Source organism: Ictalurus punctatus, chromosome 15 (assembly GCF_001660625.3).
Source record: "Ictalurus punctatus breed USDA103 chromosome 15, Coco_2.0, whole genome shotgun sequence".
Taxonomy (NCBI): Eukaryota; Metazoa; Chordata; class Actinopteri; order Siluriformes; family Ictaluridae; genus Ictalurus; species Ictalurus punctatus.
The window spans coordinates 8,156,841-8,184,706 of NC_030430.2; the positions used below are offsets into that span (position 1 = coordinate 8,156,841).

The 27,866-nt window shown below is 41.5% G+C and overlaps 2 protein-coding genes across 3 annotated transcripts; one reads left to right on the forward strand and one right to left on the reverse strand.

Annotated features, from left to right (window-relative positions):
- The first annotated feature begins 6,055 nt into the window (after positions 1–6,055).
- Positions 6,056–11,192, forward strand: gpx7 (glutathione peroxidase 7). The gene is made up of 3 exons (XM_017487251.3): positions 6,056–6,283; positions 9,321–9,582; positions 10,039–11,192. The coding sequence occupies exons 1-3, from the start codon at positions 6,149–6,151 to the stop codon at positions 10,200–10,202; spliced, it is 561 nt and encodes a 186-aa protein (XP_017342740.1). The 5' UTR covers positions 6,056–6,148; the 3' UTR covers positions 10,203–11,192.
- Positions 11,193–13,749: 2,557 nt separating this feature from the next.
- LOC108275752 (protein shisa-like-2A) lies at positions 13,750–25,350 on the reverse strand. Of its 2 annotated transcripts, XM_047160536.2 has the most exons (4): positions 24,608–25,350; positions 24,238–24,423; positions 16,827–16,963; positions 13,750–16,371 (listed from the first exon to the last, which is right to left on the reverse strand). In XM_047160536.2, exons 2-4 carry the CDS (start codon positions 24,417–24,419, stop codon positions 16,187–16,189), a joined length of 504 nt encoding a protein of 167 aa, XP_047016492.1. In that variant the 5' UTR covers positions 24,420–24,423; positions 24,608–25,350; the 3' UTR covers positions 13,750–16,186. The 2 variants fall into 2 exon arrangements, with proteins under 2 accessions (XP_047016492.1, XP_017342185.1); XM_017486696.3 differs by having other exon boundaries at positions 24,238–25,347.
- Positions 25,351–27,866: the final 2,516 nt, after the last annotated feature.

Genomic DNA, 27,866 nt, shown 5'->3' on the forward strand with positions numbered 1-27,866 from the left:
GTTTTTAATTTTATTATTTTTTTAAATTCTTTTTTTTTTCTTTTAAACCACATCATGTTATTGACTTTAGTATCGAGTATCGTGTACTTTTGGTGGTATCGGTACCGACTACTAGATTTTTGGTATCGTGACATCCCTAGTGGAAGGGAGTCAATGATATAAGAAATGCGCGTATTACGTTGAGTGAAGTATTACATGGAGCGATTTCTTATAAGAAGTTCCAGGAACTTCGTCTCTGCGATGGCAGTGATATTGGTGTTTCTTTCAGCTTCAAAACTAAGATATATACCAACGGGTATATATATAGAGAGAGATGATAACAGTAAAAATATTTGCTAACGGAAAGAGTCCGGTTCGAGCAATAAATAAGTAAAGAGATTATCTTATTAAGAAGCGCAAGTTATTATCAAGTGGCATGCCCCATTGACTCACTCCATCTGAACCTGTCAGAACTGAGCCACCAACCTCCATCGAACTATGCTCCAGCCATCCTAGCTTCCCCGGTGGCGTTACACACGAGATCCCAAGTGAAGGGACCAACAACATTGTTGCCTGAGGGCTTCAGACCAACAAAATCAGACAGTGCACGCCATGGTAAGTGCCCCAATGCTAGAAGTGGCCAGAGAAGGAGGCCCTATGCTAGTTCACAGACCCTGGAAAAAATGGTAGGACATCAGGAGCAGCATGACGCATCTGCCGCAAAGTAGGAGGACAAAAGTTTGGGGATGAACTTCAGATATTCCTCAGAGAATTCAGACCCACCACTCATGAACTATGACCACTGCTCATGGCGAAACTTGTCACGGACTGGGTCAAGGTTTCACGTGAATTCCCAGAGAACGATGTCCGCCTGGGATAATGGAGTCAATGCAAGGTACAGAGCACAAATTGCGGCGCTCCAGCAGAAGCTGACGAACACCTTTCCTATGCGACTGGACATGACAAAAATAGTAAAGTGTAAAAACAAGATTCAGAGACTGTACCACAGTACCTGTCCAGGCTCACTGAGATCCATGACGCAAACTCAGGCTCGGAGAAACCCGACACTCTGGCAGATGGGCAGGCGGCCGTCACATCATGGGAGGCACATCTCAGACACAGCTTTATGAACGGCATGGAACCAGAAATTGCCACTATAGTCAAACAACAATGTATCACCTGGGACACTAGAAGCCTCTCACAAGTGGAAAGGTATGCAATCCATGCGGAGAAGCTCCTACAAGAGGCAAAGGAAAGAAAGATGGAGAGGAGAGGAAAACCAAAAGCACACAGACGAGGAAGGCCAGGTGGCAACCCCCATAGATACAACTTCACATGTTCTATCTGCGGAAAAGTTGGACATTTTGCAAGAGACTGTCCAGAGCAGAAGCGAACTGACGGGCGGAGCTAAGGGAAGGGTGAGGCACCTGGGAACAGAAGGGGTGACATCAGACACCCAAACATCAGTTAGCTCACAAAGAACAGGAATATATGCATACAACCACATCCAACATTAGTCAGACTGACAATTCACAAATATATGAAACAGTCATGACCCTTAACCTTTTAAAGTATAATGCCTCACCTTTTACACAGTTACCATGTATATCTCTTGTAATTAATGGGCAAAGTGTCACATTTTTGGTAGATTCAGGAGCAACATATTCAGTAATAAAACACTGCGAATTAAAAGAATCCCCGAAAAAGAGTTCACAGTCACTGCGCTCTATGGGTGTGACAGGATATTCAGTATTAGAACGTTTCTCTGAACCGCTAGTTTGTCAATGTGAAAATGGGAAAAGAGTAACCCACCAATTCCTAATTTCGTGTTCATGTCCAGTCAATCTACTGGGCAGGGAGTTAATGTGTGTTTTACACTTAGATTTGATGTCCTCACCTCAGGGAGTAACAATAACTGATGACTCATCATTGTAACTCTGTTTGTCAAAGAAACAGAGCTCTGTGTTTATCAATGGTCCATGCATAACAAGCCTAGAGCCTGTGCTCATTTGTTGACGTTGGCACATGATAAGATGAAAGACAACTATGTTGATTTTATGCTGTCCTCTGCCCTTCATTACACAGCGCAAGTGCATGAAGGAAGATACTTTAATTTTGAGAAAGAATGGTTTATGGATATCCCAGAAAGCGAAGAGCTGTACCTAAAGGCACTATATTGGTGTGACAAATTTTGTGTATGTTCAGTCAAATTTAGTGACACGCAGTTGCGTGTATTTTTTGTCCCAGAATCAGCGCCTCACGTCTCATTAGCCAAAATAAAGAACAAACAGTAGAAAGACGTGGGACCGTGGGTCAGATTATGTGAGAGTGAAAGAATTTCAGATTGGGAACAGAAACCCACCTCCAATATATGGTATAGCCCGAAGGCCACAAAGCCAGTCTCTCCAAATTACAGTCTGTACTACAAGAAGTGAGATTTCTTGGGTCATGACATTTCTGCAAAGGGAAAGAAACTCTCTGCTGACAGAGTATCTGCAATCCAGAAGATTTCCAAGCCCCTGACGAAGAAATATGTTCTCTCTATCCTAGGTATGTGTTCGTATCGCAGAACTTTCATTCTAAACTATTCCATTCTAGAAGCACCGATCAGAGAGATGGCATATGTGACAGGTTGGGCAGCTCATTCTCAGGTAAGTTGGATCTAGTTGCTGCGGAGTTTCCCCCATGGGTACATGCAGTAGCAGCAGCTGAGAAAGCTGTGATGGCATCCAGAGACCTGGTAGGTTACACAGAATTGAACCTCTTGGTTCCACATGAGGTGTTGTTACTCCTACTTGAACAAAAAACCTCACATCTGTCCACCCAACGGTGGCTGCACCATAACACTATACTACTAGACATGCCGAATGTCACTATAAAATGATGTACTCTCCTTAACCCTGATACTCTTCTTCCAACAGAGGGAGACGGAGAAACACATGACTGTGTTGTACTGACTAACGAACCCTGCTCCCCTAGAGTCGACCTGAAGGAGGTTCCATTGGAAAACACAGATTTGAGCCTTTTTGTGGACGGGTCTGCGTCATGTGACCCAGAGACAGGTAAAAATCGAGTGGACTATGCAGTAGTAACCGCATATGAAACGGTCTCTCAGGAAGTCTCCCCTCAAAAGTTTCAGAACAAACAGCTGAACTATATGCCCTCATAGAGGCATGAAGACATGTTGAGGGACAGTCAGTAAATATCTACACAGACAGTAGATATGCCTTTGAGGTAGTACATGATTTGGGGACAATTTGGAAACACGGGAACTTCCTGACGAGTTCAGGAACACACATAGCCCACCACAAACTAGTCTCTGAGCTGCTGGACGCAGTCCTACTCCCCAAAACTATTGCAGTATGCAAATGTAATGCACACACTAACAAATTAGACCCTGTTTTCCTAGGAAACGTTCGAGCAGGCAGTGCAGCAAAGCAAGCAGCTGCATCTATGGTCCCAAAACTCAAAAGAAAATAATCACTCCTTTACAGCTTTCAGACCTCCAAGCACGAGCTACGGATGAGGAAAAGGCTGTGTGGCGCAAAGCAGGCTGCACGGTTGTGGACTGAGTTTGGCGATGCCCCCAGGGCTATCCTTGTCTGCAGAGTTGAGGCATGGCAGAGACCATGCATCAAAAGGGGGAATGATAGCTGCGATAAAGCATTGGTTTCTCTAAATACTCTAAAACAATAATAATAATAATTTTGTTCACAATGTTTGCGCAACTCATAACGTGGGTTGAGGTTTGAAAGTAGAGAAGGCCACGTCCCTACATCCAAGCAGGACTCAGACGGGGTAGTGATAATGATAATCTCCAGTGATAATGGCACACCTTTTGTGAGCGATGCCCTTAAGTAGGTGGGTGAATATTTGGGTATTGAATTAAAGCAGCACTGTGCATATCATCCAGCTAGTGGTGGGGCAGTAGAGAAAGAAAATGGGACACTAAAAAACAGACTGAGCAAATGCTGTTCTGATACAGGCTTAGGATGGGCTTAGCCGATTTGGGATACTGTTTGGGAGACCTCCAAACAGAGGAATTGGATCTGTGACAGCTCATTTTCCCGACGCTGCAGCATGTGATGATGCAGTGTTAAATTACTGTGCAACCCTGTCCTCTGCTCTGCACTCTATCCACAAGCAGGTAAAGGCAGCGCTTCAAGTTCCAGCCACGGCCCGCTGCATGATCTGAAGCTCAGAGAGTGGTTCGTGATCAAGGACTTCCGCAGGACCAGGTGGAACAAGCCACGGTGGTCTGGGCCATTCTAGATCTTTTACGTCACTCACTCCGTGGTAAAGGTCAGCCAGAAAGTCATGTGGATGCGTGCGAGCCACTGCAGGAGAGTGCCAAAGCCAAGCACTGAGCTGGAGAAGACGGGACTTCGACAGGAGGACTAGAAAGTGATTCTCTATCAAGGGGCCTTTAGGAAGACCGAAGCTCACGAGCAACGATCTGCATATACACACCCACACAAATGACACACTGCACTCAAACACACTTTCTCACACCAGTTCCTTGTGGTTACACAACACAAGTCACTAAGTGGTATCTAGTAGCCTGCGAAATCACGGACATGTTTTTGGAGAAAATGTTGATGACACGGAAACTGTACTCTTAGGAGGACTGAACTTCATTAGTGCGTACTATATAGCCACGTGACCAGGGCAGAGGTTAGACGACGTGACTTTGCTACCTCACCTCTTACGCCCCAAAGCTCCCTGACCACAGACCACTTCTTCTACTTCGTCAGAAGAATCATTGCCAACAGTGCTACCCACACAACGTCACACGTCCCCTCGTCACACAGACACATAATGGTTATTCTATCATTGAACACATGCGGTCTGCGATACGCAACCCTCCGCAGACTAGCGAGTTGGGGCTTGATTGGCTGTACTCGGGGGATGGGGCTCGTGGCTATTAACCGTCTGTGTACCAATAGGTGCTATAATTCTTCTTGTCTTGCTCATTTTGCCTTGTATTGTTTCTCTCGTTCGGAGCAGTCTCTCACTCTCCTTGAAATCACTAATGACCAAACGTTGATGTTGACAAAGAATGTTTACGATCCCTATGTTGACCAACCTGACTTGTATCCTAAACCTGACTGGGTATCAGATCCTCCCAGCGACACTGACGATGACGATCCATTGACATCCATTTCACACCTATTGTAAATATTCCTTTGACCATGACGATTCTCATTTCATTCTAAAATAAACTTGCTTGACTACGGGATACTTTATATCTACAAAAACAGCCTTAGCGCCTTCAATGATAAATTCAGTTGAACCGTGAAAGGATTCTGAAGTTCTGATGTATTCACAGCATAGTAATTTCTCTGTTAATTTTAGTTATCATATTTTGTAATGATAAAATGGGGGAAATGTGAGGGAAATTACACATTTTTACTTTGTAAAATTTTTGTTCTTGTTCTGTTCATATTCATCAGAGGATAACGCTTAAGAAGGCCATGTCATGTCACTGATATCAGTACAGAATGTTTATCTGCTATACAGAGATACAGACATGTTCTGTTCAAGGTTCATCTGCACATCTTCTAAGACTCTAAAACAAAGCCTGTTCGAACTGCATCAATCCGCTTCTATATGTGTGTGTGTGTGTGTGTGTGTGTGTGTGTGTGTGTGTGTGTGTGTGTGTGTGTAATACGTATTACCTAATACATATTTTTTTGTATATAGTTTTATATTATTATGGTTAATAAATGTCATGATACACAAGCTGTGGTTTTATTAATGACATAAAATATTTATAGAGCAGAAACCGTCTTATATTTATGTGTGCAAATTCTCTCACTTTTGTGTATTAAACTCTGCAAATATTGTATAGCACAGTATATTGGGGGAAGACAATGTTTTTTAAATAATAATAATAATAATAAAAAAACTCTGTTATATTGTATTTTTCACTCGCATATTTACGGTATCCTACCTCCTATTCTGGTACTCGTACTCATTCCAGTCCATGCTGCGCACTTTCTGCGCATACTAACGAGTGTCCGTCAGAGCGCTGTGATTGATTTATTTTCTCCCGCGCACATGGAGCGCAGTGCTGATTCGCAGCAACGCCCGGTGCAGTTGCGTAGCAGCTGGCGGTCCTTCATGTGAGAAGAAGCTGAAAGTTAACCGTTAAAGCGAACCACGGAAGATGAAGTTGATCCTCCGAGCGCTTGCTTTACTCCTCCTGTCTTATTTAACGGAGGCGAAACAGAAAGACTTTTACACGTTTAAAGTGGTGAACAGCAGAGGAAGATTAGTTTCTCTGGAGAAATACCGCGGCTCGGTGAGTCTCGCGCTGTTCTGGATGGATTCACTCACTAACGAAGCCGTGCATGCAGGAAGAAAAAAAACTTTATTTTTTATTTATATTATTTACTTTGCATCACTTTCCTTTTCTCCTCGAGCATGCATGTGCATATTTGAATGTTTCTTGTGCATTAATAAAGTACTAATATGGAAAACTCAACTTCTTCTGGTGCTTTACTGGGGCTGCGCGTGCCTACGTGGCAATCTTCTTCTTAAGAGCTGCACCTCGCATAATGCATGCATAGTGTTTATAATATATTTATATAAATATATACATTTAAAACTTCTTGTTTAATCGCTGTCACCATGCACACAGCACAATTAAAGCAATACACTTTGCAACTAGTTCAGTTATTTTGCACATTAATATATCATTTAAATATATATTTTTAAATCACTTCCTAATGAATTAAATTAACATTTAAATTGACCAAAGGAAGCATCTCTATATAGTTTAAGCTCATTGCAGCTGTTTCCGAACAATTCCAGGTGTTTCTTAGAATGACTCAGATGGATTTAACACTTTCCTGCACTCTCGTGGAGAGACATTTTATTTATTATCATTAAAAATCAAATGTAAATCAGCTCAAAATCACTTTTTAGACTTCCTGTTATGTGACAGGAATAAATAAATGGTTAATCTGCTTTCTCTCTACACAAAAATCTGCACAAAATCACAAATGATATGTTTATGACACTATAGCACTGGCACCATAGCTTGAGTATGAACAGATATCAATACACAGCCCATATTTCTTATTTATTTATTTATTTATTTATTTATTTATTTATATATGACAGCCTTAAAATGACTTCTTTTTAAAATAAATAATAAATGCACAGCTAAAACATGACTACACAAAAATCAGTGCAAAAGAATAATAATAAGCAGAAAGTATAAATAAAATAAAAACCAAGTATTACAAAAAAATACAGTCCTGTCTTTTTATATGTAAAAATTTGCAGTTCCCCAAAAAATCTATATCTTTAATCTGATTTTTTTTACTGTAATTTTAATATATATATTTTAGTTGTAAAATATTTTATATTTACAGTTCTATTTTACATAAAAGACATTTGAAATGTATTTTATATTTATTTTATATTATATAAAAATAATCATTGTGGTTTTTATTTATGTAATATTTGTATTAATTTAAAAAAAAATAATTTGAAGATCCATTTTAATTCAACATCCAAAACCAGTACATTTCAGTAATATTTTATATATAAAAATCTCCCTCTCTCTCTCTCTCTCTCTGTCTCTGTCTCTCTCTCCCTCCCTCCCTCTCTCCCCCACTCTGTCTATCCCTCCCTCTGTCTCTCTCTATCCCTCTCTGTCTCTCTCTCTCTGTCTCTCTCTCCCTCCCTCTGTCTCGACCTCCCTCTGTCTCTCTCTCCCTCCCTCTGTCTCTCTCTATCCCTCTCTGTCTCTCTCTTCCTCCCTCTGTCTCTCTATCCCTCTCTGTCTCTCTCTTCCTCCCTCGGTCTCTCACTCCCTCCCTCCCTCCCTCTCTGTCTCTCTCCCTCCCTCCCTCCCTCCCTCCCTCTCTCTCTGTCTCTCTCTCCTTCCCTCTGTCTCTCTCTCTATCCCTCTCTGTCTCTCTCTCTCTCCCTCCCTCTGTCCCTGTCTCTCTCTCTATCTGTCTCTCTCCCTCTCTTTGTCTTTCTCTCTCTCTGTCTAACACTCTCCCTCTCTCTCTCTCTCTATCTGTCTCCCCCTCTCGCTTTCTTATTCTCTCTCCCTGTCTCACTCTCACTCTCCATCCCTCTCTCTGTCTCCCTCTCTCTCTTCCTCTCCCTCTTTATCTATCTCCCTCTCTCTCACTATCCTGCTTCCCCCCATATCTCTTTTCCACACCCCCCCTCTTCAGCATGGCCTTCATTCTTGGGATAAAGCCCATGCCTATGTCCTCTCTTCAGAATTCAGACACACAAAACACACTCAAAATGTTCCAGCTAAAAAAATATGTAATATGTACTTTTAAAATGAACTGTAGAGTTCCTGTTACCATCCGGACACCGATTATTTTCCACAACAGCACAACACGGAGTGTTTTATTCTTTACAATCACAGTTGTTAATGTACATCAATAATGTTTACATACTTTGGTAATGACCTTACTTACTTTATCGCACGAGTAAGAGTGCTGTTGTACTGATTATTATCAGCACTTGTCCAATCAGATTAGTGGATCAGAACTAACTGTTACATAATAAACAATATTCATTAAACATTATTAATATATTATTCTCTAAGCTTTGAGTAGTACACGTTATACACTCAGTTATTAAGCTGTAATAATCAGTATTACTTTAGACAAACACTACTAATCACCACTGTGCAGGATGACAGTACTACAAATACTGGGATATGTGTGGGACATGTCTGGGATAAGTGTGTAATAAGTATGGGATATATCTTGGATATGTCTGGGATAAGTGTGGAATATGTTTGGGAGAAGTATGGGATATGTCTGGGATAAGTGTGGAATATGTTTGGGAGAAGTATGGGATATGTCTGGGATAAGTGTGGAATATGTTTGGGAGAAGTATGGAATATGGGATAAGTATGGGATATATCTCGGACATGTCTGGGATATGCGTGGGATAAGTGTGGGACATGTCTGGGATATGTCTGGGAGAAGTATGTGATGTGTTGCTTGTGTTTCCTCATTTGTAAGTCGTTTGGGATAAAAGCATCTGCTAAATGAATGAATGAAAATGTGTTAATCCTGCAGTGTTGCACTGTGAGAGCTGTATGAAGTGTAAATGCTGAATATTTATCATAGCAAGCACAGCGGTGCTTAATGAGCTCATTAATGAGCTAATTAATCTCACACACACATGTATGTGTGTGTGTGTGTGTGTGTGTGTGTGTGTGTATGTGTGTGCGTGTGTGTGTGTGTGTGTGTGTGTGTGTGTGTGCGTGTGTGTGTGTGTGTGTGTGTGTGTGTGTGTGTGCGTGTGTGTGTGTGTGTGTGTGTATTTGTATGTATGTGTGTGTGTATCAGGTCTCCTTGGTGGTAAACGTAGCGAGTGAATGTGGCTACACTGAGGAGCACTATACGGACCTGCAGCAGCTGCAGCGGGATTTTGGACCGTACCATTTCAACGTGCTGGGGTTCCCGTGTAATCAGTTTGGCCAGCAGGAGCCCGGCAGCGACGTTGAGATCGACAGCTTTGTGAGGCGTGTTTATGGAGTCTCGTTTCCTCTCTTCAGCAAAATCGCTGTGGTGGGGACCGGGGCCAACAACGCCTTTAAATACCTCGCAGGTAAGACACACACACACACACACACACACACATATACATTCACACTACACACACACTACTATGTGAACCTCTCTCAGTGTAAGTTTAAAGGTAAACTAACTAGCAACTAAAACCTACGTTTGTTCCTCTCTCTTTCTCTCTGTCTCTCTCTCCTCTCTCTCTGTCTGTCTCTTTCTCTCTCTCTCTCTGTCTCTCGCTCCTTCTCTCTCTCTGTTTATTTTCTCTTTCTCTCTCTCCCTCTGTCTCTCTCTCTTTTTCTCTGTCTCTCTCTCTCTCCTTTTCTCTCGCTCCATCTCTGTCTGTTGCTCTCTCTCTCTCCTTTTCTCTCTCTCTCTTTCTCTCTCTCCCTGTCTCTCTCTCCTTCTCTCTCTCTCTCTGTCTCCTTCTCTCTCTCTCTCTCTCTCTCTCTCTCTCTCTCTCTCTCTCTCTCTCTCTCTGTCTCTCTCTCTCTCACAGAAGTGACAAGGAAGGAGCCTGACTGGAATTTCTGGAAGTATCTGATTGATGTTGATGGTAAAGTCGTCGGTTCGTGGGGTCCTCAAGTGTCCGTGAAGGAAATTCGGCCAAAGATCACAGAGATGGTGCGCAAACTCATCATCAAACGCAAGGAGGAGCTGTAGAGACCTAAACACACACACACACACACACACACACACACACACACACACATGTCTATCCACATAAATTTATTCTACAGAATGTAAAATGTGATATTAATTAAGCACTACTATGAAAACCACACACACACACACACACACACACACACACACACACACACACACACAAGCCGCTGTCACACAGAAGAACGTCAAGCGTCCATGAGATGTACTGTGGACACGAGACACTGCGTTGTGTTTTCTAGCGTTGTTGCTACTATACCTCTTCCTGATTGGAGTGTTCACGTTTCAGGAAGTAGATGGAGCTCATTATGATAATCTGTAGCTGTCTGAAATGATCCCAGACCTGTAATGTGTTTTAGATGAGAGGGAGACTTGGGGGGAGGAGCCAGCTGTTAAAGGAACAGTTCAGCAAAAAGATTAGCCGATTAGCCAAGACGTTTACTAATTAAGTTTAGTGCGGAAGCTACGATGCTAATTTAGCTAACTAGACTTGTAAACGATGAACGACAACACCGTGTAGTCAAATGCAGTGACTCTGGTGATGGCGGCCATCTTGGATAACCGAGATCGCTTTTTCCATGGTGCAGTTTGGAAAGACTTCACCTTCAACATTAGGCCCCGCCTCCAGGATTAAAGTTGATGTGAAAGTGATAGAAATGTTGATTAAGTCCACTTTTGATTCGAATTTTGTAAATAAAGATTTTTTTTCTATTTTACTCATAAGATTAAAAGATGGGAACATTAATAAATCAAATAAAACTAAATAAAATATCGAAAAGAAGAAAATCCAGTCATAAAGATGTCTCGGGTGATTAGTTACATTGGCGTGCCTTTAATTTCCGCAGAATTGTTCCCTATTTTCTATAAAAACCAGTCAAACGTTTGCACATGCTAGTCTGAATAAATATTTTTTGGTTTTTAACTACATTTTGATAAAAAGATTACGGTTGAAATTAGTTTCCAAGACAAATAAATAAATAAATAAATAAACCAGAGTCTGTGTATTAATTTATTTCTGAATCAAAATGTCTTTTTTTTTTAAACTAATTTTTGTGTATTTTAACTTTTACTTCAAATTATTTTAAATTGTTTCCCACCAAAACAAACAGCTCCACGCAGTCCGATTATACTGTTTATACTGTACAGTATATCCTGATACATATTGTGTACAGCAGAATTGAAAAATCAAAAGTTTGCATGCCCTTTGATAAAAAAAAAAAAAAGGTTAACACTGTAAAATAAACAAATTAATACAATAAAAATAAAAAAGCTGAAGGTTAAATGTCCGAGAACCTCAGCGGATCTCAGTCCTGTAACGTACGCTTGAGCACCTCGAAGCAATAAAACAATGTATTTTTAGTGTATTTTAAATGTTACTTCCTTTGAGATCCAAAATTAGCACAGCAATTACGAATTTATCAAAACTGCACACAAATGGATTTATCCCAGGTTTAACTCATGAAATTTCTTACTCATGAAAATCCCAAAGAAATGGGAAAGACGTCGGTGTTCTGCTCGAGCTCCTGAGTGTGTGTACATTTACACACATGAACACTAACTCACGTAAACTTTGACTGGATCGACTTCAGATCATATCATCTGCATGGATTACTGCATTTAAATATCTGGAACATACTGTGGAGATTAAACTGTTTATGTTTATTACGTTTACAGCATTTAGCCGACGCCCTTATCCAGAGCCACTCATAGAAGAGCTTTAGAGTCTCGATATATATACAGTATATATAAGGAAGCGAGCCGACACACACCCATAAATTAAGAGACATAAACTAATCATGAAGTTATTCAAATTGAACTTAACTGTATAAAGTACTTTAAAGTAATGATTATGTGGGGGAGTTTTGGGGTTAGATCGAATGAGAGGCCTTACGTAGCTACGTTAGCCTGGTAGCTCAATTCTTGTTGAACTTTTCCTCCAGGTTTGTGATGAATCCCTTTTTTATTTGACGGTTTATGATTCATTAATAATAAATCGAGTTGAATTGATCATCTCCTGCTTCATGTTTACTAAGAAGGTCATTTGTTTTGATTTAATCACAACGAAGCGTCTCGCTCAGATGCACTTGAAATTAGATCTCATGAGAGAATACACCTGTGTGTGTGTGTGCTTTGTAAACAGTGTGAGAAAGCAGTTGTGTTATTAATCACAGTCCTGTTTGAGCCTCCACATGATGTTCTCACAGTTGCAGTTCATTACGTGGAGGCAAGACACACACACACACACACACACTGACAACAGCATCTCCACATCAACATCACACACTGTCTGTAAATTAGAAGAAAAAAAACACAAAAAATTGGTGAAAAATCTTTGATGACCCCATCCAATCAGCCACTCCCTAGAAAACATTCATCCCGTCCCCTCAACAGACTGCGAACTGAAAGCAAATTGCTTTACAGTAGCAGCAAGTTAGCATCAAACATGTCATTTGTGTGGCTGTAGTTGTGTAGCTCCCTACATTTTATTCTCCAGAATGCTATTGGCTGTTGCGGAAATCAGTCGAGCCCTTTGACATGCCCCTTCCCGGACTTCCTGGTCAAAAGGAAATACATCAACTCTCAAGCCATTTCATGATCACGTCGAATGAAAACAATGACTATAAGTGATAAGAACATTTTCAAGAATAAAAAGGTGTAAAACATTTGATAATTAATACTGTAATCCAATTTGCATCCAATCGAAACCTGCCTAGAACACATTTGTCCTGCCTTCTAAACAAATCACTTCGTCAGTCCTTTCCATTAAAACAATGCTACGTGAAATACTTGCGGTATTCTAAAAATATTCTGTAACACTTCACCTGTGTGAGTGAGTTTGTGAGTGTGTGAGTGAATGAATGAGAGAGTGAGTGAGTTTGTGAGTGGGTGTGGGAATGAGTGAGTGAATGTGTGAGTGAGAGTGAGTGAATAAATGAGTGAGCATGTGAATGAGTGTGTGAATGTGTGAATGAGAGAGTGAGTATGTGAATGTGTGAGAGTGAATGTGTGAATGAGCGTGAGTGAATAAATGTGTGAGCGTCTGAGTGAGTGGGTGTGTGAGAGAGACAGCGAGAGAGTGCATGTGTGAATGAGAGTGAGTGGGTGTGTGAGAGTGACAGCGAGTTGATGAGAGTAAAAAATAAATAATGAAGTGAATGAATGAATGCTTTATGAACCTGGTCAGTGAGCTTTGACACATAATAATTTAAAGGTTGGTAATTACAGGAGCTGAGTGATGTTAAGAGCAGGCCTTGAAATGTGCAGCGCACTTAGAGGATTTTTATTCCTGCACGCTTCAGGAGGCCATTATCTGCTCGTTATAACTCAACACAAAACATTTTTTTTTTAAAACAAAACCCCTCAAGCCTTTTTCAGGCCCTTAGGGGAAGAAAATCAAGCATTAAAACAACACGTGACTTTCTGGAACCTTCACTCACAGTCACACAGGTTCAGAACGAGAACAAAAGTCAGATGAAAAATAGCTTTAATGATTTTTTTTTAACCAATTGCATTCACAGCAAGCTTTTTTTTTTTTTTTTTTTTTTTACAGCACATTTAATCAAGTCTCCATTCGATACACGGTTCAGTTGAGCTCCGGAGTTTCACGGACACGACACATAAGGATTAGACTGAGAAAATAGACCCAACACAAATTAGATTTAAGAATGCAAAACAGGTAAACAAACGGCAGAGATTTGGCCAGATTTCCCACAAGTCCACTGGTGTGCAGAGTTAATAATGGCAGGGGGCGGAGTAACTGCCCAGGGAAAATCCTTGAAATCTGGATTTATTACCACAGGTGAAGAGAAATGCCTTCACAACACAGATTTTTCTTTTTCATGCTACCAGATTTGTCAGAAAGTCACTCTTATGTCACTGATTAGCATTTCGACAAAAAAAAGGAAAAGAAAGAAGATGCATAGCGAATTAAGAACAAGACTTCAAGGCAATGTTAGCATGTGAATGCTAATAACAGACCATAAGGTGCTAAAGCACACACAGTGTTAGCATATGTTCACTGGTGTTAATTAGAGCCTGTATGGATATAATTACGGGTAAAACAATGATTTTATGTTAAACATTCTTTCAGAAATACTACTGAGATCAGACTTAAACAAAAACTCGTATTTATATCGAACCATTTGTGATGTGTTTAGCGTTAATCTCAAAACAGTCCGAATTTAACGTCGCTTCGACGTACTGGATGAAAAATAAATAAAAGGATAGATAAACATAGACATATGAATAAATATGCTGTGGTATTTTTATCCTGGTCACGGTGGTTTTGTTTACGCGTTTAATATTGTACGAGTAACCCCGTTAAGATTAAGTCTTCCAACTCGAAACATGGCCACTTTCGATATTTACACAAGTCTGTTTAAAGCACTTCGATGCAATACAGGGGCGTGGCCTGTACAAAAAAAATAGCTCGTGCATCTGGGTACTGAGGTGATGGCGCTGATGTAAACATGGGCTTGCATAACGTTAACCCTGAGAGTCCGATTCTCACGCTACTATACCCTCGTCATACTGGTTACGATCTCCTCCACGTTTATTCGTGAAAATAATCAGATGCCGCATACGCCTCGTGTACAGTATGCTGTCGTGCTAATGAACAGATGGCGCAAAATGATTTCAGATGTAATGATCAAAAAGGAAAAAAGTCCTATCCAGCGTGTTGTTTTAGACGATGAGCTGAGATTCCGCCGTGACTTCACTTACTGCTCTATAGGAGTGCTTCATTGGTAGCTTGCTCCGAGGTAACTAACGTAGCTAGCTAATCCAGCTCATTTAAAATCAGCTCACTAACGTTATGAAGAACGAGTTTAGTAGTGTATTTGCACACCAGGGAAGCATAAACAAAGCTAAATAAAATGTGAAACGACATCACTGACTGGTTATTACTCGGCAGGTTACACACTTCAGTAGTAGTCAGTCTGTACAGGATTTCGCAGAGTTTCTTTGTGATTGTTGTGGCCAAAAATGCTCGATTTTGCCCTGGCTTTTCTCAAAATTTGCGATTTGTGACGTTTTTTTTTTTTCTTCAAAAAAGCTACTCGAATTGGTGAAATCACAATTGCATGAAATCGTTTCGCAGTGATGTTCATTGGTAAATGGGACCTCTTAGCTGTACTCGTGTTCGACGTACGTGAATCGAGGATGGTTTTGACTGTCATGATGACGTCACATGACACGTCTTGGCCCAAATCTGCGTAAAATCTTGAAAAATTGCAAGCTCCTACGTATATATTGCTGACTTCCCTTGATTTTGTGTTCATTTCTGCGATCCTGGAGGGACTGATTTGGTCTACAATTTCAAGATTCTCAATCAGTCTGATAAACGTCTCGTCGATGTCTCCCTAATCCTACGCCTTCCGACGGTCCTTTAACACACTGAATGTGAATGTAACTGAATTAGTTTCGTGATTTCTGGTCCGCTGCGTCTATAAGTCGAGTTTTGGAGAGAGTAACAGCTAATACTGAAAAAAGCAAAAACAAAAGCACACTCGCTGTTCTCAACATGGCGTCTAGGCAAATCAGTTGCACTGCACCAATGAACGATCAGATTATGGATCACGCATAAGCAGCAAATAATAAAAAAGAAGCAAAACAGTGGTGTGTCGCTGGATATTTACACTCCATCGGTTCCCTGCTGGAAAAGTATTTATAGATTTGATTTTCAAAAAAATATCTGCTGGAATATAATAAAAATAAAAATAAAGCATGGACACTGGTTGTACTTTTCAGACAGATGCACACGAACAGGCAGTCACTTGGCCACCAGGGGGCGCCGTAAGACTTATCTATTTTTCTTTCTTTCTTTATTTTTTTCCTCGACCGTAATTCACGGTGAGTTCAGGTTGCTAACATAGTTCAGGCTTTTGCAGAGTGCCCCCTTGTGGTCTGCAACGTGAGTGGTATGATGGCGCAGGATAGGGTAGGATGTTCTTTAGAGCTACCAAAGTTTCAGAAGCAGAGCTGCTTTACGAAGGCCCCTCGACATTAATGGTGGTAACAGTGGCCATGTAGCAGCGCTGAAACAGGCGCTCCGGGTCGGGCGGCTGGTTGTCACAGTGCAGTTTGCCTCTCAGAAAATGCTTGCGGAAGCCTTGAGGTCCGGACGGAGCACTGCGCTGACTCGAAGCCTCTTGAGGACCGGCCTCAGACCCTGCGTAGCAAACAAGAAACGTTTAAAAACGTTAAACCGCAAAGGTGTGTCATTCCACAAAAATGAAGATAAACTTGAAGATAAACATGCTTTCAACTTACGCTGTCATATACGAGTTCTCAGTAATATGAGCTCTCAGTGCGCAGAGACATTATGAACAAAAATGCTAGCATAAATGCAGGTTATAAACTATAAACTAAGTAAATTCTGCTGCACAGTCGTTTTCAGGTAGAGGGCGCTATAGACTGTTTTCAATTTTTCTTTTCCTAATTTACATATCTGAGTGGAAAATTCTGAAATAACGATGCTAAAGTATATAAGAAATCTGTTATGTTTTCAAAGGTTTTTTTTTTTGGCCCAGCTACAGCAGGACGTCCGTCTGTGACTTCACTTCAGTCTTTCATTGTCGCTGATGCTGATGCTGTGTGTGTGTGTGTGTGTCTGTCCATCCATACCGGGCACCTGCAGCGTGAGACCATTATCGAGTCCTCGGGGTTTGGTGGTGATGAACAGGTAACAGAGCACACACAGCGTGATGATGAAGGCCAGCAGCACTACAGCAGCTATGGACAAACCCACCAGAGCACCAACACTGAGAGAGAGAGAGAGAGAGAGAGAGAAGGTTAGTGTAAAGGTAAAGGGAAGTTCATTATGGTTTTTATATGAAGTCTGTTTATTGAACTAGTCCACTGTTCACTAAAGGAGATCTGAGTGCAAAACTGCATGAGGTAATTGCAGTCCCAAGGCCATCGCAGCAACCGTAGTTCCAGAAACCACAGTGAGATCATCCATGTGGAACTGAGGTCCAAAACCATTTCCAGGGTTCTTCAAGTGGCTGCACCGCTTGGGGTCGTTCTCAGTGGCAGAACGTAGTTTATAGAGCTCCACGTCTGTTAACCCTGGGTCATTCTAAACCACGGGTAAATGTAATCCTGGGTTATCTTTCTTCATGCTTCACCCTGCTCGCACTTTATCCCGGGTTAACAATTAATCCTGGGTGTTCACAGTCTGACGTTTCACACTGTGCATTCCTAAACCCTGGGTTAATGTTCTATGGTTAGGGTTAAGATTAGGGTTAGGGCTAGAGTTAGGAATTAAATCCCATCACACTTTTGTCCATTTATAGCTACATTCATTTTGTGGAACGCCTGTGAAACATCTTCTTGCTTACATTATAGCAGCGATAAACTCGTTCCTCACCAGCCCCTGATTTTTTCTCTCTCTTCTCTCTCTCTTAAAATAATTTATTTATAATTTAAATAATATTTAAATATTATGTAAAGACGTAATCCTATACAGAAACACGGCGTAAAAGGCTCTGAGATCTAATTTACAGGATTAAAGTTTCTCTTTATGTTAGTGTCTGATTCTTTTTCTAATTAATAATGCTTCATTCTTAACCAGGTGTTTAAATCATACGTTGTTTTATCCTTCTTGTACAACTGTTTTTTTATCCATTTATAGTTACATTTAATGTTCGAGAAACAAGATCGTTCCTTGTTGTCATGTATCAAGGAGGTAACTCCGGACTTCATTTCCCAGCAGCCACTGCACCATACTACATCACTGTCACATGACTACCTGTAGCTGTGCCACGTTTCTTTTTAACGAGCACTTATATATATAGCCACTGTTTGTACTGCTTCCTCGTCTTACGTATTGTCTATCTTGACCTGTGTCCCTGTACCATGTTTTGTTTCATAGTTTATGTTTAGTGTCTTTGTTTTGTTGTTTGTTTGTTTATTAAACTGTTTGAAGATCTGCGCTTGCTTCCGTATCTACCTTTGTAACGTGACACTTATCTGACTGGCAGAGTCAGAAAATTGCACTGAAGAAAGTATTGGCCACCTCTCTGTCCTATCAAGAGAGCACTGCTGAGTAGATATTCCTTGCACGTGTGGTGATTTATTCTCGGTACCAGCGCTGACCCGGATGTGATGACATCCACCGAACAAAACAAAACCAAACCAAACCACACGTAAATCACCAGCTATGAACATCGGCGTGTTTGGAAACTGACCCCAGTGAAGGCTAGGTAATGATTAAAACACGCACACTGTTCATGAATAAAGATGAGTTTTAGCGAGAGATGGATGTGTGTGACAGAAAACGAGCCGCTCGTGTGCTCACACTCTATTTAAACTCATCATCCTCAATTTATTCGTCACACCGCGCTCTCAAATTAACGCTTCAGGAAAGAGCTGGATTTCCTCCAAAAGCACTTTTGCACTAAATGCATGCTTTTGTGATGATTTCAATGGCTAAAAAAAACTCATTCAGGACAAACCAGAGCTTCTGTTCAGTCATGATTATTTCATTAAACTTTATAACGAATTCTGTACAAGTGTAATACAAGACATGACGAAAATTAATAGACCGGGATCGTACGAATAAATACACTAAAGAAATTCCGCACTTGTATCCAACTCCATGGCTTCCGTAATACATTGTAGTAATAAATAAAATCATAACAAATTTGCATGGTATCTAACTAGCACAGCAGCCATGTAGCATTCTCTGTGGCTAGCTGGTTTGTTATGTCATCGAAAGGAAATTTTAAAAACAGCATTAGAGCACAGAGATTGCTGTCCTTTCTTCTGCTGTATTACGATCAGTCTGAAGTGAATCTTCACCGTGTCTCTGAACAGCGCTGCGTGAAGATGATATTTAAAGAGAAGTGCATTCATCGCAGGCCTCGAGGGGACAACTCAAACACTTCTGCTGCTCATTATCAGCTTTCAGAGTGGTTTATGAGTGAAATTAGGTGAGGGAAGGGCAAACAGCCGGGCGGGTAATCCCTCAACCCAGGGATGAATACACACAAATAATTTGATTTGGCTCCATGAAGAGCTGCTGTGTAAGAGTTGGAAACGTTTAATAAGAGTGTAATGAGCGACAGTTTTGTGGGTGAAATGAAAAACCAAACCGACAAGCAAAAAAAAGCCTGCATTTTACTTTCCAGAAATGAAATTCAGACTTTATTCAAAACAACATTGATCAACCACGATATGTGTTCTGGGTCTGAAGTTTGTTTCTTTATTTTTGCTCTGGAGCTGCAAGGCTAATGGAGCTAATAAGTAAAGAAAAACTTATAGCCTTTAGTTTAGATATTAGTTTTAGTGCATGATGGTAAATCTAAGAAGAAATTGAAATACAAAAAACTCTGTTCATGTGGATGGAGTTATTTAGGAAAAGTCTGTTTGTGTTTGCAACAGGTAATGCATACAATAATGAGTAATAACACGTACAGTAACAGGTAATAACGTGTATAGTAATATTGAAGATCTTTAAAATGCTTATTTTTGGAAAGAAAGGGTTGTTTCGAGTGGTGACAGGGTTGTTAAGAGTGAAAGGGTTGTTAAGAGTGAAAGTGTTGTTAAGAGTGAAAGGGTTGTTACGAGTGGTGAAAGGGTTGTTACGAGTGGTGAAAGGGTTGTTAAGAGTGAAAGGGTTGTTAAGAGTGGTGAAAGGGTTGTTAAGAGTGAAAGGGTTGTTAAGAGTGGTGAAAGGGTTGTTAAGAGTGGTGAAAGGGTTGTTACAAGTGGTGAAAGGGTTGTTACGAGTGGTGAAAGTGTTGTTACAAGTGGTGAAAGGGTTGTTAAGAGTGGTGAAAGGGTTGTTACAAGTGGTGAAAGGGATGTTAAGAGTGGTGAAAGGGTTGTTACGAGTGGTGAAAGGGTTGTTAAGAATGAAAGGGTCATTACGAGTGGTGAAAGGGTTGTTACAAGTGGTGAAAGGGTTGTTACGAGTGGTGAAAGGGTTGTTACAAGTGGTGAAAGTGTTGTTACGAGTGGTGAAAGTGTTGTTACGAGTGGTGAAAGAGTTGTTAAGAGTGAAAGGGTTATTACGAGTGGTGAAAGTGTTGTTAAGAGTGAAAGTGTTGTTACGAGTGGTGAAAGTGTTGTTAAGAGTGAAAGTGTTGTTAAGAGTGGTGAAAGGGTTGTTACGAGTGGTGAAAGGGTTGTTACGAGTGAAAGGGTTATTACGAGTGGTGAAAGGGTTGTTACGAGTGAAAGGGTTATTACGAGTGGTGAAAGGGTTGTTACGAGTGGTGACAGGGTTGTTAAGAGTGAAAGGGTTATTACGAGTGGTGAAAGGGTTGTTACGAGTGGTGAAAGGGTTGTTACGAGTGGTGAAAGGGTTTTTACGAGTGAAAGGGTTATTACGAGTGGTGAAAGGGTTGTTACGAGTGGTGACAGGGTTGTTAAGAGTGAAAGGGTTGTTAAGAGTGAAAGGGTTGTTAAGAGTGAAAGGGTTGTTACGAGTGGTGAAAGGGTTGTTACGAGTGGTGAAAGGGTTGTTACGAGTGAAAGGGTTATTACGAGTGGTGAAAGGGTTGTTACGAGTGGTGACAGGGTTGTTAAGAGTGAAAGGGTTGTTAAGAGTGGTGAAAGGGTTGTTAAGAGTGAAAGGGTTGTTAAGAGTGGTGAAAGGGTTGTTAAGAGTGAAAGGGTTGTTAAGAGTGAAAGGGTTGTTAAGAGTGAAAGCGTTGTTAAGAGTGGTGAAAGGGTTGTTAAGAGTGAAAGGGTTGTTACGAGTGGTGAAAGGGTTGTTACGAGTGGTGAAAGGGTTGTTACGAGTGGTGACAGGGTTGTTAAGAGTGAAAGGGTTGTTAAGAGTGAAAGGGTTGTTAAGAGTGGTGAAAGGGTTGTTAAGAGTGAAAGGGTTGTTAAGAGTGAAAGGGTTGTTAAGAGTGGTGAAAGGGTTGTTAAGAGTGGTGAAAGGGTTGTTAAGAGTGGTGACAGGGTTGTTACGAGTGAAAGGGTTGTTAAGAGTGAAAGCGTTGTTAAGAGTGGTGAAAGGGTTGTTAAGAGTGAAAGGGTTGTTACGAGTGGTGAAAGGGTTGTTAAGAGTGAAAGTGTTGTTAAGAGTGGTGAAAGGGTTGTTAAGAGTGGTGAAAGGGTTGTTAAGAGTGGTGACAGGGTTGTTACGAGTGAAAGGGTTGTTAAGAGTGAAAGCGTTGTTAAGAGTGGTGAAAGGGTTGTTAAGAGTGAAAGGGTTGTTACGAGTGGTGAAAGGGTTGTTAAGAGTGAAAGTGTTGTTAAGAGTGGTGAAAGGGTTGTTACGAGTGAAAGCGTTGTTAAGAGTGGTGAAAGGGATGTTAAGAGTGAAAGGGTTGTTAAGAGTGGTGACAGGGATGTTAAGAGTGAAAGGGTTGTTTCGAGTGGTGAAAGGGTTGTTACGAGTGGTGAAAGGGTTGTTACGAGTGAAAGGGTTGTTACGAGTGGTGAAAGGGTTGTTAAGAGTGAAAGTGTTGTTAAGAGTGGTGAAAGGGTTGTTACGAGTGGTGAAAGGGTTGTTACGAGTGGTGAAAGTGTTGTTACGAGTGGTGAAAGGGTTGTTAAGAGTGAAAGGGTTGTTAAGAGTGGTGAAAGGGTTGTTAAGAGTGAAAGGGTTGCTAAGAGTTAAAGGGTTGTTACGAGTGGTGAAAGGGTTGTTAAGAGTGAAAGGGTTGTTACGAGTGGTGAAAGGGTTGTTAAGAGTGGTGACAGGGTTGTTACGAGTGGTGAAAGGGTTGTTACGAGTGGTGACAGGGTTGTTAAGAGTGAAAGGGTTGTTAAGAGTGGTGAAAGGGTTGTTACGAGTGGTGAAAGGGTTGTTACGAGTGAAAGGGTTGTTAAGAGTGGTGAAAGGGTTGTTACGAGTGGTGAAAGGGTTGTTACGAGTGAAAGGGTTGTTAAGAGTGGTGAAAGGGTTGTTACGAGTGGTGAAAGGGTTGTTAAGAGTGAAAGTGTTGTTAAGAGTGGTGAAAGTGTTGTTAAGAGTGGTGAAAGTGTTGTTAAGAGTGGTGAAAGTGTTGTTAAGAGTGGTGACAGGGTTGTTAAGAGTGAAAGTGTTGTTAAGAGTGGTGAAAGGGTTGTTACGAGTGGTGAAAGGGTTGTTACGAGTGGTGACAGGGTTGTTACGAGTGGTGACAGGGTTGTTAAGAGTGAAAGGGTTGTTAAGAGTGGTGAAAGGGTTGTTAAGAGTGGTGAAAGGGTTGTTACGAGTGGTGAAAGCGTTGTTAAGAGTGAAAGTGTTGGTAAGAGTGGTGAAAGGGTTGTTACGAGTGGTGAAAGGGTTGTTACGAGTGGTGAAAGGGTTGTTAAGAGTGAAAGGGTTGTTAAGAGTGGTGAAAGGGTTGTTAAGAGTGAAAGGGTTGCTAAGAGTTAAAGGGTTGTTACGAGTGGTGAAAGGGTTGTTAAGAGTGAAAGGGTTGTTAAGAGTGGTGAAAGGGTTGTTAAGAGTGGTGACAGGGTTGTTACGAGTGGTGAAAGGGTTGTTAAGAGTGAAAGGGTTGTTAAGAGTGGTGAAAGGGTTGTTACGAGTGGTGAAAGGGTTGTTACGAGTGAAAGGGTTGTTAAGAGTGAAAGGGTTGTTAAGAGTGGTGACAGGGTTGTTACGAGTGGTGAAAGGGTTGTTAAGAGTGGTGAAAGGGTTGTTAAGAGTGGTGAAAGGGTTGTTAAGAGTGAAAGTGTTGTTAAGAGTGGTGAAAGGGTTGTTACGAGTGGTGAAAGGGTTGTTACGAGTGGTGAAAGGGTTGTTACGAGTGAAAGGGTTATTACGAGTGGTGAAAGGGTTGTTACGAGTGGTGACAGGGTTGTTAAGAGTGAAAGGGTTGTTAAGAGTGGTGAAAGGGTTGTTAAGAGTGGTGAAAGGGTTGTTACGAAGTGTGGTTAAGAGTGGTGAAAGGGTTGTTACGAAGTGTTGTTACGAGTGGTGAAAGGGTTGTTACGAGTGAAAGGGTTATTACGCGTGGTGAAAGGGTTGTTACGAGTGGTGACAGGGTTGTTAAGAGTGAAAGGGTTGTTAAGAGTGAAAGGGTTGTTAAGAGTGAAAGTGTTGTTAAGAGTGGTGAAAGGGTTGTTAAGAGTGGTGAAAGGGTTGTTAAGAGTGGTGAAAGGGTTGTTACGAGTGAAAGCGTTGTTAAGAGTGGTGAAAGCGTTGTTAAGAGTGGTGAAAGGGATGTTAAGAGTGAAAGTGTTGTTAAGAGTGGTGAAAGGGTTGTTACGAGTGGTGAAAGGGTTGTTACAAGTGGTGAAAGGGTTGTTAAGAGTGAAAGGGTTGTTACGAGTGGTGACAGGGTTGTTACGAGTGGTGAAAGGGTTGTTAAGAGTGGTGAAAGGGTTGTTAAGGGTGAAAGGGTTGTTAAGAGTGGTGAAAGGGTTGTTACGAGTGAAAGCGTTGTTAAGAGTGGTGAAAGCGTTGTTAAGAGTGGTGAAAGGGATGTTAAGAGTGAAAGTGTTGTTAAGAGTGGTGAAAGGGTTGTTAAGAGTGGTGAAAGGGTTGTTACAAGTGGTGAAAGGGTTGTTAAGAGTGAAAGGGTTGTTACGAGTGGTGACAGGGTTGTTACGAGTGGTGAAAGGGTTGTTAAGAGTGAAAGCGTTGTTAAGAGTGGTGAAAGCGTTGTTAAGAGTGGTGAAACGGATGTTAAGAGTGAAAGCGTTGTTAAGAGTGGTGAAACGGATGTTAAGAGTGAAAGGGTTGTTACGAGTGGTGAAAGGGTTGTTAAGAGTGAAAGCGTTGTTAAGAGTGGTGAAAGCGTTGTTAAGAGTGGTGAAACGGATGTTAAGAGTGAAAGGGTTGTTAAGAGTGGTGACAGGGTTGTTACGAGTGAAAGCGTTGTTAAGAGTGGTGAAACGGATGTTAAGAGTGAAAGGGTTGTTAAGAGTGGTGACAGGGTACTGTGTGAAGCTTTGCCTGACAATGCGTCACCCTGGTGAAGGTTTCAGAACCTGAAAGCAATAACCAAAGAAACCTTAAGGGTTTTAGACTGAATGAGAAATAAAGTAGTGTTTATGTGAAATAAAGTTTGTTTCCTCCTCTCTATATTGTGTGTGTGTCTATGTGTGTCTGTGTGTCTGTGTGTGTGTGTGTGTGTCGTACCTCAGCCACCACATGTACCCATACTCGTAGGGGAAGAAGCTGTTGGGATCGTCGCAGCAGTACTTGACGTCGTTGAAGCCGCAGCAGTACACGGCGCGTGCGTCTCCCCCCGGTCTCGGGCAGGTGAAGGCGCTGATGAACTCGTGCTCTGCGCTGTAGTAGCTCGTGCATTCTGCGCTCATGATGCTGTCCAGCACACGCGGAGGAGGAGAGAGAAGAAAAGAGCGCAAAACAAAAGCGCCGCAGATCAGATCGGATCAGAGGCTGAGAGCGGCAAGGCGCACCATAGTGCTGAGTGTGTGCTGAAACAGTGTGAGAGGCAGCTCGAGGAGGAGCGAGAGGAAAAGAGGGAAAGAAGCAGTGTGCGTACCTGTAGATCTCTCTCTCTCTCTCTCTCTCTCTCTCTCTCTGATTCTCCTTCCTCTCTGTCTATACCTGTCATTCACTTTTCTTGCTTGTCCCCTCTCTCTCTGTCCTCCCTCTTTCTCCTTCCTCTCGTTCTGTCACCCTCCTCTATTTCTTTTACTCTATCCACCCTCTCTCCATCACTTTGTTCTCTCTTACTCCTTCCCCCCTCTCAATCAATCCGCATCTCTTGCTTCACTCTTTTCTCATTTTGTCTGTAGCTTTATTTTTGTCTTTCCTTTCCCCCTCCCTCTATCTCTCTCTCTCTCTGTCTGATTCCTCTGTCTATATCATTCTTTTGCATCAAACTCATTTTCTCCCCTCTCTTCCCTTTCCTCTCTTCTTCTTCTCCCCTCACTCTTTCTCCTTTCCTTCCTTCCTTCCTGTCTGTTTTTTTCCTCACCTCTCAGTCGTTTCCTCTCTTTCCCTGTCCTATCGTTTTATCTTCCTCTTTCTCTCGGTCCGTGTCCTTCTCATTTCCTTGTTCTCCTTCCACTTGCTCTATCACTCTCTCTCTCTCTATTTCTTTCTCCTCTCTTTTTCCTTTCCTCCCTTTCTCCTCTCCCTTTTTTTGTCTCCTTTCCCCCACTCTCTTTAGCCCGCTCTCGAGCTCCTCTCACTCTCTCACTTTATTTCTCTTTCTCTCCTTCCTCTGGCTTTAGCGCTAACAGCTTTGAGCTCCACAAGCCATTACAGGTTGCTAAGTTACTGTACTTCACACCGGAGGTTAAAGTCCATCTCACACATCCTCAGGAGCAATCACAAAAACTCTCACGAGCCTCCACAGGATGTAAGCGAGTGTTAATTCTGATTTTAACACAATGATGGACTCAGTGATTGAGGAAAAAGAGGTTAAAGAAGCACTATGTCATCAAGACAGGTCTAAAAACAGAGCATTCAGTGACCTAGCTCATTCCACATGTTCCTAAATCCAGTATTTTATCCAAATCTCAAGCAAAAATACAATTCTGGCTTTGGTTGTTCATTAAAGAAGACACGTCCTTTAAAAAAACTCACATCCTTGCTGCGTCACATGTGAGAGGCCATCTTATTGGTTGGGCGGATTGCAAAACATGTCAGAACAAAGCGACTGTTTCCTTCTCCGAAAGGAAACCATGGCGCATAACATCTGTAGTAATGATCACTGAGATGACAAGCATTAACCTTAATGTTACCGTAGAGTGTACGCCAGGCTGAGATGTCGTTTGTGCAAGTTCTGTGCAGACGAAACCACCTTCTTGAGCTCATAAGCACGTCTGTATCATACTAGTGCTCCAGTACTGCAGGTGGCGCTGTTACCATTTCAAGACAATTTCCACACCAACAGGACGAATTTTCCTCGCTGCAAAGCGCTGACCAAATTCTGGATGTGGGCGTGTCCAGCGATGACAAAGATTAGAATAGTTTAATTTTATGCAAATTTGGAGCGACTTGGTGCATCGACGACCAATGGGAGTGAAGACGGTAGAGTGCATGTGATCCGTGATCCGCCATGCCGCCGTGAGTCAGAATGGTTCCATGGACACAGACAGTCCAGCGATTGCGCTTTCACTGCAGATAGATGGCGGCCATTTTAGCGTCAAGAAAACTGGTTTGTTGCGCCACCCACTGATAAATGTTACTATTGCAACCAGTATTAGTAACGCCTCCTGGTGACTACATAGTACAGCGACTGATGACTGGCAGCGTTAAAATCACTGTATATGTGAACGTTCCTAAACTCTACACGGGGTCCTGGGGTCATTTTCAATTTTACAGGAGCTACTCCATGCCATGTACCGCGGAGTTTTCCTCATCCCTCTGAGAACATTACAGGCCGGCTCTTTTTCAGCTCATAGTTTGAGTTGTCTTGGGTTCACTGATCTCGATTTTGCTTGTTTTTGTTTTGCTTTTTTATTCTTAAGTAACATAAAGAAGAAAGAGCTCAGATAGATAGCAGGTCTGAGATTGAGATCACGAATACCGACCCTGTTTCGTCTAGCACACGGTTACCGGTAATGGAAGGAGTCTATGCTGAAAGAAGAAAGAGACGAGAACAACAGGGTTCAGAGAGGCCGTGGGGAGACGAGATGGAGAGAGAGAGAGAGAGACAGAGACTTCAGAGCAAAAAAACTTATCGTTATGTGTGTTTCCATCACAGTTCTAAATATAAATTTAGGAATATTTGTTTCTGCAGAAAACAAAAAATAAATCAGGGTTTTTTTTCTTAATGTGGGTTTTAAAATTCCTTTCAGGTTAAGAATGGACTAAAAACTTTCTGCTCAAGAATTTCAAGGGCATTCGCGTGACTGACAAACAAAAGCAAGATGCACAATGACTGAAAATTCCACAAACATGAGTGAATGTTACGCACAAACGACTCAAACACACACAAATGACTCAATCAGACACACACAAAACACAGAATCACAGAAGAAATGACTCAATCATACACAAATGACTCACTCACTCACACACACAAGCATAAACACACACACACACACACACAAAACACTCAATAACACACAAATGACTCAATCATACACAAATGACTCAATCACACACAAATGACTCAATCATACACAAATGACTCAATCACACACAAATGACTCAATCATACACAAATGACTTAAGCTCAAACACACAAAATACTGAATCACACAGAAATGACTCAATCATACACAAATTACTCAATCTCAAACACACACAAATGACTCAGACACACACAAAACACTGAATCAAACAGAAATGACTCAATCATACACAAATGACTCACTCACTCACACACACACTAACACATACTCACTCACACACACACACACACACACACACACACACACACACACACACACGCACGCACAAAACATTCAATAACAAAGAAATGACTCAACCACACAGAACTGACTCAATCACACACAAATGACTCGATCACACACAGATGACTCTCTCTCTCTCTCTCTCTCTCTCTCACACACACACACACACACACACACACACACACACACACACACACACACACAAAACAATCACACAGAGATGACTTAATCACATACAAAAATGAATGGATCACACACAAATGACTCAGGCATTTCTAACAGGAGTTTAGAATCAGGAGTTTCTAACAGCTTTACCTTCCTGCAAACTGGACTGTTTACATCACACACAATAATCATGAAATTGCGTATTGAAGGTCTATGTGAATAAAAAGTCAGGATTTATTCCAACTGTAGGTCATTACAGTGTCC